Genomic DNA, 12,446 nt, shown 5'->3' on the forward strand with positions numbered 1-12,446 from the left:
ATGTCCATCAGTGAAAGTTTTATACAAAAGGCACTTGATAATGTTGCTAAAAATCTAAGATACGTCGAACTATTGAGAAAAATGCAACGTCTCCCGAAAGATCTTAAATTTATCTTATTATGGACACCAAAAGACTTTGCACCATTCTATTATTTCGGTAAAGGGCAACGTGCATTCATCACGAATAAATGCTCCATGATCAACTGCTATGTTACTGATGATAAGAACTTCTTCGGTGGTGATTTAACAAAATTTGATGCCATAGCATTCAACGGTCGAAATATCAGCAAGCTGTCAAAATACAAGCTTCCGAAGCAACGATCGCCTCATCAGAAATACATTTATTTCAACATTGAGTCGTCTGATTATTATCCAGTTTGCAGCCGTATGTTTGATGGGTTTTTCAATTGGACAGCTACATATAAATTGAATTCCGATATTTTGTTCACATATGTACAGATAAGAAATCGCAGTGGAGAAATTGTTGGACCAAAGAGAAATATGGAATGGGTGAAAAATACGTCATTTAAAAAGGATTTTTCTATATTGCGAAATAAGAGTAAAGCAGTTGCTTGGCTTGTATCAAATTGTAACGACAGAAGCGGAAGGGATGAAATTGCCATGTACCTGCACAAGTATTTACGACGATATAAATTAACCATAGATATATATGGATTTTGTGGTCGTCGCAAATGTCCTAGAGATTTAATGAATAGCTGCCTCAACATGTTAGGACAGAAATATTACTTTTATTTATCTTTTGAGAATTCTTTCGCAGAAGATTATGTGACTGAGAAACTTTTAACAGCTCTAAATCATAACATGATACCTATTGTGTACGGTGGTGCAGATTATTCAAGGTTAATATTTATTCCAAACTAGCTGTCGCCCACGACTCCGTCGGCGCGGAATTAAAAAAAAACTTAATAAGTAGCCTATGTGTTCTTCCAGACTATGTTCTACATCTGTGCCAATTTTATCAAGATCCGTTCAGCTGTTCCGGAGATACCTTCAAACAAACATCCATCCATCTAAACATTCGCATTTATAGTATTAGTAAGATAGTAGATTAGTTTATTAGTATATGACGAGATATCTGTCAGAATTGCATCAATTGACAGTCCGTAATCTTTTTTATTGATTTTGATTATTACTTGTGTTTAGAAATGATAGACAACTTATCGTTGGTTTCCGAGACCAAAATCCATGTATAAAACATAATGTAATGTCTGTTTTGACAAAGATTATCAGAGGGATGACGATATGTTTATATATAGGGATTTTGGTGTCAGAAAACAAAGATGAATAAATCAACGAAAATATTTTTTTAATTTCTACTTTACTTACACAACTTTAATCCGTACATTTTTAATAGGTTTATATAAATAAATAGGTAAATTGTACAAGAAATGTAACGAAATGAACTAGTATTGTAACATTTCGAGAAAAAAATTAATTTCAAATGGGATGAAAGAATAATAAGATGTAAGAAGTGGATAAATTCAGATATGACGGCTGATAGAGATGTATGGAGGAGTAGTACATACTGTGCCGACCCTCCATAGGGATAAGGGGAGGTTGATGATGATGAAATGGGATGAAAGACGTGATTTTATTATAAATTAGGAACGATGCTCTTTTCATGTAAAAAAATCATTAAGAAAAAAGACGTGAATGGTAACTTATTTATTTTTTCGTTTTTGCGCAGGTTTTTACCTCCGAACACGTACTTGGATGCTTTGCAGATGAGACCTAAAGAATTGGCTGACACCATAGTGCATTTGATGATTTCACCAGAGCAGTATATTCAGTATTTCTGGTGGAAGTCTCAGTACACGTACGCGCAGACTATGGACAGCGTGTGCGCAGTGTGTGCCGCGCTTAATAATAAAACTATGATGGAGACAAGAACGGTTTACGATGAATTTAGAATCTGGTGGAACCCCAGATATAGAATACGATGTAAATCTCCGTAGTTTTTGTTGTTGTATTTGGGCTCCGTGAATTTAGCATGTCGTGACATCTGTTATAACTTTATTGTTTTCTATTTTTTTAGAGGTAGATTGACCTTTAGATAATATTTTGAAGTGTAACGATGGCACTAGAATAATTTTAAAATGAAAGGATACTGGTATACGTTAATTTAATAACGTGTTTCAATATTAAACTGTTTGTTAATCATAGCTGATTTTCTTTAAGAACTTGGTAAATAATTACAATTATTTTATGTTTAACATACCATTATTGTTATATACTTTATTACACCTTTTCTAGTACTGATAAACTTTTGGTTGATTTTATTACGTTTTGTGCAAATATAAATTTCTTTATTTGCGGACAACAAAAGTATAAATCCAGAAATATTAACAAAGGAAGAAATTAGAGTCAAAATAAATATATTTAAAATAATGTAATTTTTATCTGTAAATTATTGTCTGCCAAGTCTGTGATTGCCTATACTTTGTTTATCAATTACACTGGTCTGCAAAAAAAAATTTTTTTTCTCTCCTTCAAATGTTATGCAGTTATCTTGTCTAATACAACAATACTGAACATAAATATATCATTCAAAGTTTTCTAGCACGTCTATATTCTTTGGGATGGATTTTTTAAGAAAAACAATTTTTTAATATGAAATTTTTATCATTCATTTAATTACTTAAATAATGTTGGATGTACACTATTACACAACCTTTAAAACGCATATGACAATATCATTACTAGTTGTCAATCCCATTTTACTTAGTCGTTTTTTTTCTTTTTCATATTTTATAATGGGGTTTCCTGATAAATCGACCAACATAAATCTGCAAGTATTGCTTCGGACCATTTCCCGTTGTGTCCTCTCTATGTGCAAAATATCGTGATGAAACCTCTCACAGTCTTCATCAGATACTGCTCTGAGATTTGGTGCGAAAAATTTTAAGTGAGAGTGCAAAAAATGAATTTTAAGAAACATGTTACTTTTTTGAGCCTTGTAGGAAATGAGAAGTTCTTGTTTGATTTCCTGATAGTTCTAATTTTTTTGGCACAAATTTTCTACAAAAGCAGTCTGCGCCCTTTTTTCGAATTGATTTAAATTTATTTTAAAACTTGAGTCCTTCATAAACTCGAGTATTTGAGGACCTACAAAAATTCCTTCTTCTAATTTCACCTGATCCGGGGAAACTTTATTTTCTAGTACTGAAAGTACTGGGCTTTCACAAAGTTTTTCATAAGACCCAGCTTTATATGAAGTGGTGGAATTTTTTTTTTCACTAGGAACGAAAGGATATTCCTTTACATTTTTAGATACAGGAGACAAACTCAGAGAGGTTTTGATTTTGAAAAAAAAAAAAAAAACGTTCTTTGTGGTCAGCTTTTTATTATGTTGTGTTTGTCTTTTGCGCGACTGTCCACTCACATAAAAAACCACAAAATTTGGTATTTACCATTTGGTGATTTTAACTGGACTACAATGAGGACATCCTCCTTGCAGGCCAGTTAAAATTGCTAAAACTTTTAGCTCAACACAAATGTTCTATGCGTATTGTGAATTTTTTATTTCTTGCAGTAATAACATCATATTCCCATATAATTTTCTTTCATATTCGCTTAAAAAAGCGTCAGATAATATTTTTTTCTCTCTTTCTATCACTGCACACCGTTTATTTGTGTGCAAATACAATCTCAACCAATTAAAGTTGCTTTAACGCGAGAATAACATAGTATAGTAATATTAGTATAGCAAAAAATCCCATAATTTCTGAAAATCTAAAATCAACATTAAAAAAAAATTAGACGTGATAGCATAAAACGAAAAGCAGATATAGATTGAGGATGGTAAACTCTTTAAACGGATCATACTTTTATTCAAAGGAGGATTTCGTTGCAGACCAGTGTTATTATTTGTATCATGCAACCGATAGCGTGTGGCATTTGATCATTTGAACAATAGAAGCCATTATTACCTTTGGACGTTCAACACACTTGTAATTACTTATATTATTATGTCACCATTGTTATGACGGTCATACGGTGGCCTGGAGAATATTTGCGATAAGTGCCTTTGTATTTTCATCGTCAATTATGTCAACATTAGTATGAAAATTTTGGTGCACTTTACGAGCAATACAAATTTTGTCGATGGTACTTGTCATAAATATTCATTCTAGGTAATAACTTAACTAATTTAGTTTATTTGGATCAAATTGAAAAATTGAAATACCACTCTGTTAATAGCGAGCAAGTGGTCATATGAATTGGCAAAGCGACCGCGGCCCATAGACATTCGCAATTGCAGATGCGTTGCCTACCCTCAATCGACGAAGGAGGAGACGCACATAAAGAGAATATTTAACCTTCCTATGCATCTCCTCCTCCATCAAATGTACCTTCCCTTCCCATCCTTTCCTTATAAGAAAAGGGGTGGGAAGGGACAGAGGACTAAAATTAGGCCTCCGGCACCACACATCAGACGAAACGCGAAATTACTTCCACTTGACGCCTGTCTTCTGGGTGGTCGTGGTATTTCATCGGTCGAGCCGGCCAATTCGTGCAGCAGATGTTGTTGCTGGCGTCCACCAATGTTGAAGTTGATGCCACCGAACTGAATTTTATGTAAGTAATTTATGTTTTGAGAATCAAAACTATATCTCGTTATCGCAATATCTATCTCTGGTATTAACCAACACAACTATAGGGACGACAATGTTATTGTATACGTATTTCAGTCATAAATAATGTAACGTAAAAGGAGCCAGTACACTAAGCTTCAAGAGAACATTAATAAAAATAAAACTCGCATACTAACCGTATCAAAGTAAATGAGTTATCGGAAACAGTAAACAAGTTTGCTAAGAGAACTGGAGTAAGTAAAGACAACATTAAAACTACAACAAAAGCCACTTCGCTCTTTGGGACGTTAACGAAAAAAGTTGGATAAAGTTAATTAGAAAAGTTCGCTGGGATCCCCTTCGTGGTGGCGTTATATAATATACGTGGATCGAATTACACGTCGAATGTAGGTTTCCATTGTTGTAACACTCGTACAAATACAGATTGCTATCACTCATTCTCGTTAAGAAAAAGAGTAACAAGAATATATTGTAATAAAAGTACTACCCCTGTAGAATTTCACGGTTACACTTCATAAAATAAGCATCCACGCTTAAGATGGATATTAAGAAACCATCTTCGAAAAGAAATAGAATCCATCTACTAGTATTTTTTATTAATTACTAGCAGTCGCCCGTGACTTCGTCCGCGCGGACTTAAAAAAAACGTAAGAACTAACCTATGTGTTCTTCCAGACTATGTTCTACATCTATGCCAAATTTCAGCGAAATCTGTTTAATAGTTCTGGAGATATTTTCTAATGAACATTCATCTACTAATATAGGTACATCTAAAGATTCGCATTTAGAATATTAGTAAGATATTACCTTTATGTTATAGTAAGATATACTAGGAAGTAAGATAGTGTTTCTCGCGTTAGTGTGAAGTAGAAAAACGGTTCATTGGTCCTATTGCTTTAAAATTAGAATGGAATATTGTACAGCTATACAAAATCTCCTGAACGTATTAATCATTAATTTTTCTTTCTTTGCGGATGAATAATTTTATGTTTATCGATGTCTTATGAAGAGGCACTTACTTGTTATGTCAGTAGCATTTTTCGATAAAAGTCTCTCAGGGTGGGGGAGGGGGGCTACAAGAGGGGGCTATCACCCCGCAATGTCATTACAGGCCCCGGAGCACATAAACGATATTCAACGATGTAAGAATAATGGTAAACAGAATTTTTAAATATTTAACAACTGTAAAAATTTACTTCTTGAAAGTTAATAATATCAAGTGATATAGTGAATGAACAAATAAATGTTCTTTTGCAGTTAATTATTCTCTGATGTTATCAGAGAATCCTAACAAAGTTTCATCAAAATCTGTCTAGTAGTTGAATAACATGAGTGGGTATAAAATAGAAGATTAAATAGCGATGAATCATTAGCACGAAGTAGATGTAAGAATTAGATAGCTTAGATGCAAAGACTCAAGAGTATTCCAAAAATAAAATAATATAATAAAAGAATCAATCGTTTCGTAACTCCAAGTCCAACGCGATAGTCAATACAAAGAGCCCTCTAAGTAGATTTGCGGGCCCGCAAACGACGCGCCCGGCCCGCTGTGTCGCTCTCATTCAATTACCGCCAGTCGAGCTTTAACCGCACCACTCATGTACACTCGCGTACAATTAACAAAGAGAAAATTATAAAAAAAAACTTAAAAATAAGCTTCTATTGTGTACTTGTTTATTAAAACTAAAAATTAAAAAAAGACTAACAACTCGTCAAGATGATTCAGACCATCCCAAACTCGATGAGGTTGCGAAATACCTATAACCTTCAAATTCCATCATCACATTAGCACCATGTTAACATAATATTACATTATCTCACCATTTATACATGTATAAATAATTTCAGCTCAGTTTGATGACAAATACCGGTACAGGTGAAACTAAATAAAGGCTTGTATAAATAGCCATACAACATTTTAACCACGTAGATAAAAGGAAGTACCAAGAAATCCGCACTGGGTCGCAGCTGTTGACTAAGGCCTAGTCACCCCCAACATGGGATAGGCTCGCGTGCATCTCAGCGGGCAGATGTAAAAGCTTAGCTTAGCTAGTCGATAGTTAAGTCAAAAAAAAGAAAAGATAAAAATCAAGTAAGTATAATTCGATACAAAAACCAGGGTTGAATTTAAATACTTTTGTTACGAAAGAGGTCGGATATGTCATACTTCATTTAACGCTTAAAATCTTCAGGCCGTCCAAAATAAGTCCATTAAAATGAGATGAAAGTCACGAAAGGGAAAGGCATGTTTTGATGGAAATAAAAAACACCACAAAATTAATGTTAACAAGGATTTAATTGGTACTACTTTATTACTATCGCCAAGAACAAATCTCTCTACATTCTTGTTAGGTAACGTTTATGAATTTACTGAACAAATTGTGTATAATCCAAACTATATTCTTAAATAGGTAAAATGCGTGTGACTGTACTACGATATAGTGAGGTAGAAATCTAAGATACTCGCATGAATCGTGTCCTTATCTGTTTGATAGATGGCGCTGCAGGTTTTATATCGTCACAGTATCAGAGTACAGGAGATGATATGTGGAACTGAGACTAATACATTTATGAGTAAAATTAAGTTGATGTTTACAATTTAAATACAATGTGTAAAATTTAAACAAAAGTATTTTAAAAATATTATTAATAAGTCATTAAAAGATTTATTGAATTAATTGCAGTACAAAATACAAAAACTTGAGAGGTGTCAAGGGACACAAAGGGGAACCAATGTTTATTCTATGAATAAAAAACTTAAGTTTTCACAAGAAGTACATTTTATTTCTATGAATTTTCGTTATACATTGTCACGTCGTTGCCATGGTGAAGTAGCGCTCATTCGTCGTTAACATACTTACTATAGCAAAAAGTGTCGTGACAACTTTTCGTAAGAATTTTTTCCGTCTAGCCCCCTTACACAACGCGCGATAAGGAACTTCGTTCCAAAAGTAAAAAAAATTAAATTTTTAAAGTTGTATTTATTTTCAACAGAATGGCACATAACATATCTTTGGCTATTGGCGTTTCCAATCAGCCGTGAAGATTTTTACGGCCGTACTAATTGAGCGAGATGCCAACACCGGAAGCCATAAAAGTTATTAATTGGTTTCCCGCCAACCCTGGTGGCGGAAGTTGTAAATACATGCCGCTACTATTTCCGGTCAATCGACACGCATCGCTCCAACCTTTTTGGAGGAAATGGAGAGATTGATGCTCCGTTGTGTACGCTGAAAGCGGTGTATTACATGAAATATACCCCCTTATACTGATTTTAACTGTGGTGTTCCTTCTAGAATTTAAATAATTCTAAAGTTAATTTTAAAATAAAATTGTAATTTAAAATTTTGTGAAAATAACGTAGCTATTCACTAAACCGAACAATTCAAGTAAAATCTTACAACACAAGTAATTACAGTTAACATCCTACATTCATCGAGAGTGTTTTCGTTGTAAAAACAAACTCACTAATTCGTTAAAAGCTTTCCATTGTTCCGGATATCCGTGATCTTCTCAATTAGGTGATTAAGTTTCGTTTAGTTAAGAGTGATCGATAGCTATTTGTGCTTACGAGGTCGGTACGATAAAGTCTTAAATATCCATTCCATATTTTCAGTGGTAGTTTACGTATTCCAACTGATCCAAGTTGGAATCGTAATCTTCGTTTTTCTTCTTGTAAATATTGTAACAATTTGCATCAATAAAATGGAAGTGCTTAGGTTTTAAACTGCATTATTACCGTAAATCAGCATCATATTTAAATAAAATAAATATTCGTTCGTTGTGAATATTCCCATGTCTACTACCGCTGAAGAGAACTGTACTTATAAACTTTCTTATGACTTATGCAATGAGCAGGCATAAGCTAAATGGAAACATTTTAATTTTTAATAAAAAAATGGCCTGTAATCAAAGAAAGTTATTTAAATCGTATGCTCGTTGAAAGCACGCTCCCTAAATGTGTTCGTTGGAACGTAAGCGCGCGCAAAAATCTAATTTCCTGGCCTGTACGAGTAGGAGGCGAACGCGAACTGATAACACGGATTCCCTTCGCCTCGCTTGCACACACGTGTTTATATCTGAACGATCATATACCCACCATTGTTATCTGTTGTTGTACATACCCACTGCTTTTAAGTTAAATGTTTTTTTTTATAACAGCAGGGAGTAAATGACATCCGCAACGTCAGAGGAACTACAGATTACCGGACTTTAAGTAACTGGTACGCACGCTACGTATGTTAGAAATAAAACAACAGTAGGCATAGCACAAATATTTATGACAGTCGCCTTCGTATCGTCGTCATTAACTATGTCAAAATTAGTATGAGATTTTTGGTATTCTTCACGATGGCTATAATTACAAATATTCAGCTAAGCTGGACACCCAGTTATTACAAATGAAACGGTGAAATCCTCTAACCGTTCAAAATAAACTCTAAATACTAGAAAATGAAAATATTTAAACAAAACTTACCTTCATTTTTTTTAAATACGCCAGCCAGATTTGAAATAAATAAAAATGAATGTTAAAGGACTATTTTATAAGTCGAATAATTCAATTTTAATGTACCAAATGACATTGCATACAACCCTCCAAAACCCTTAAGATAGGCCTAACATTTTACGGAAGAGCGTCGCGTGCTTGACTTGAAAGCAGGACAAGTGCCCAGTAATGGATATCTACGAGTATTAGCCCCAGTCACTGCAGCTTAACTTAGGGCTGGCACTGAGTAACCGGCGGACATTTATAATTTTAAGCATTTTTATAATAAAACTAAATATGGCCTATGTTACTCAGGAATAAAGCAGTCGTGAAAAAAAAATATGATTGAATAAGGTAGTTGAGATTATTTTGAACAAACATTTAAAAACACAAATCATTACTGTTTGTAGAGCCTTAAAAATTCCTGACGCAATATGCTTCAAGTCATAGGTCTTTTAAGACTTTTATTATATTCGTAAAAGCTGATATACGGCACCACACAGAAGACAGACATGAAGTGAAAGCAATTCCGCGTCGTTCGTCTGATGAGTGTGGTGCCGGAGTCCTAATTTAGTCCACGCTCCTTTCCCACCCTTTTCTTATAAGGAAAGGATGGGCACCTGGGATTATGGGATCTATGGGCAGCGGCCGCTTCGCTATTTAGGCGAACTCAGGTGACCGCTTGCTCGTTTGCCACCGTATGGTATAAGGAAAAACATTTGAAACTTCTTAGTAATTTTGTAATGTTGTAATATTTTTTTTTGTAAACTTCTACAGTTGCCAACCCTGAAGCGGTACCCCATCCATTACGGTGATTTCCGACACGCAGCCTGACGCAGCTCCGTGGCCACTCTTACACAGATCAAAGAATCTCTTTTATATTTCGGTGGTCTTTAAAAGCCAGGTAAATATTGTTACGCTATCTGCGACCTCGTGACGAAGAAAAGTTTAAACGAAGTTGACGTCGTTCAGCATCTGTGAGCAGTTTGGCCGCATTTGAGGACTAGTGAACGCCTTGGCATCGGTGACTGTCGTGTTTTTTTATAATCTCACTAAATTAAACGCGAATGTTTGTAAGGATATTTGTAGCGACGTTACTTAAGATCAGCAGAATGGGTCTGGATGAAATTTGGAATAGATGTAGTCATCATAATCACCATCATCATCAGCCCACTATACGTCCCCACCGAGGGGCTCGGACCCTACCCTAAGTTAGGGATGACTAGGCCATAGTCAAGCATGCTGGCCCAATCCGGGTTGGTTGACTTCACACATATCATTGAATTTCTTCTCAGATATGTGCAAGTTGCATCACGATGTTTTCCTTCACCGTAAGAACGTCGGATATATATGTAAATCGAGAATCGAAAAACACATTGGTATGGCGGGATTCGAACCCAGGACCTGCAGATTGCAAGTCAAGTGCTTAACTCCTGAGCCACCGATGCTCATAATGGTAGTATACAGAGGTATTACGGTCAGAAATAGCCCAAAGGCTACTAACTTTTTTCTATTTTAACGCGGCAACACGTCGTAAACATATATACATATATAGTTCATTCAATAGTGTTATGTAATACTCGTAGTAATCTTATATTGTAAGGTTAATATTGGTCACAGTCACACCAAGGAAGTTGATAGCCGTCTACTGCACAGTACACTTGCAATATTATTGGTGAGAGGGGGGCGTGGGGGCGACGGCGCGGGGGGGATTGCGATGAAGAGGACGTACTCGATGCTCATTTCTCAGGTTCGACTCCCAGTATTGATATTGCTGGATATTACGAGCCGAAAGCTGGCGGAGTAACACAGAGTTACAAAAGTATTAGAATGCCCTCTATTAAATATTTTGCTTAGTTTATTGAAATAAGATACAAGCTACTTAATTTCGTTTCTTACCAAACATTGTAGTTATTGTTGTTAAAAAATAATAACAGTGGTATAATTATTTTTTACATACTAAAATTTTTCAGTTACATACATTTAAGTAATTTACTTTGACAGGAGAAAGTGCGAACAGGGGACGATGACGTAGTTTTATGTCGGAGACTCATTTTGGGCGACTTATGGAGACTGTTCGAATTATAATGCTGTTTAACTTTTTTTTATAACATTAGGGGGCAAACGAGCGGCGGATTGCCTAACATTAATGGGTCATCCGCAACACCAGAGGAACCACAATTGCGTTGCCGGCCTTGCTGTCTAAGTTGGAAGCAAATGTATGTTTTAATAATTTAAAAATTAATTTTTCATATATGTCGACTTCAATTTAGTCAATGCCGGCTCTACGAGATTGCTAGGTGAATGTTATCAGAGGGTAATATTTGTTTAATCTGCAAGCGGGCGACACCCGCCGCCGACTATTGCTGCGACATAATCTCAGCTATATTTAACATCCACCACAAATCGCTATCACTATACTATATTAAAATATGCCACTCTAAAATAACGTCCAATTCGTAAAAAAAATACTGCTTAATTCTTACGTAATAAGTAGAATGCAGTTTAACAATATTTGGTCGAATTTAATAAACATAATTTTTTAAGTTTTAATACGAAGGAAAATCGACTGATTACGCGCGAAAGGTAAGAATTATAAATTGAAGAGTTTCTTATATTTTTTAAATCTTGCTTCTTTTAAAATTTGTTAAAAATATACATGAGTAGAGATGCAGAAATTTGAACAGACGCCCGTGGGAAATTATGAGTAATTGGCTTCATAGCCCTGTCGGTTCATTTTTCAATGACATTTATCAAAAGTATAAAAGAATTTTTCTTATTATATAAAGATAAAAATTAAATATTATATATTATATATATACAAAAAATGTTGATGTCATCCATTATATATATAGTAATTTTTTAGCCAATTAATAAAACTGCGCTTTGTAAATTAATTTTAAAAAGAAAGAAACATTACCACTGTTTTCATTTCTCGAACAAATACTCCTAAGATGTACGTTGGCTAACAAGAAAATAACAAACGTGAGGTCCTTTCGTTACGGGGTTTCGAGTGGTAGAGGGTAATTCGATACAAGGGTTAGGGGAACGATTTGTTGCAATCGGAGGCGTCGAGTAATGTTCCCTTATCGTAGAACTGAACGGGAAACGGGAAGCCGTTTTTCCTCTACCGATAGTTGATCGCAAGTAACAGCGCTGCGTTCCCATCTGGTTTATGTTTTGAACACAATAGGTTTTTTGGTTAATACATATTTATTTATAGTAGTAGTGCTAGTGTTTCATCTGTGAAAATTCCTTATAAAATAAATAAAGTAATGAAAAATGTTTATATTAACAAATTTTAAATTTTGCTATTTTACTTGGATTTTACAAAAAATGTAGAT

At 34.7% G+C, this 12,446-nt stretch overlaps 1 protein-coding gene across 1 annotated transcript; it reads left to right on the forward strand.

Moving 5' to 3' along the window:
- Positions 1-2,027, forward strand: LOC106712540 (alpha-(1,3)-fucosyltransferase C). The gene is made up of 2 exons (XM_014505138.2): positions 1-860; positions 1,709-2,027. The coding sequence occupies exons 1-2, from the start codon at positions 1-3 to the stop codon at positions 1,974-1,976; spliced, it is 1,128 nt and encodes a 375-aa protein (XP_014360624.2). The 3' UTR covers positions 1,977-2,027.
- The last annotated feature ends 10,419 nt before the right edge of the window (positions 2,028-12,446 follow it).

The sequence above is a fragment of the Papilio machaon genome, chromosome 22 (genome assembly GCF_912999745.1).
Source record: "Papilio machaon chromosome 22, ilPapMach1.1, whole genome shotgun sequence".
NCBI lineage: Eukaryota > Metazoa > Arthropoda > Insecta > Lepidoptera > Papilionidae > Papilio > Papilio machaon.

Bases quoted from the DNA above. Each gene is read 5' to 3' on its own strand.
- LOC106712540 (XM_014505138.2), top strand. From the start codon at position 1: ATGTCCATCAGTGAAAGTTTTATACAAAAGGCACTTGATAATGTTGCT. The intron at 861-1,708 runs GTTAATATTTAT...GTTTTTGCGCAG, and splicing joins GGTGGTGCAGATTATTCAAG to GTTTTTACCTCCGAACACGT.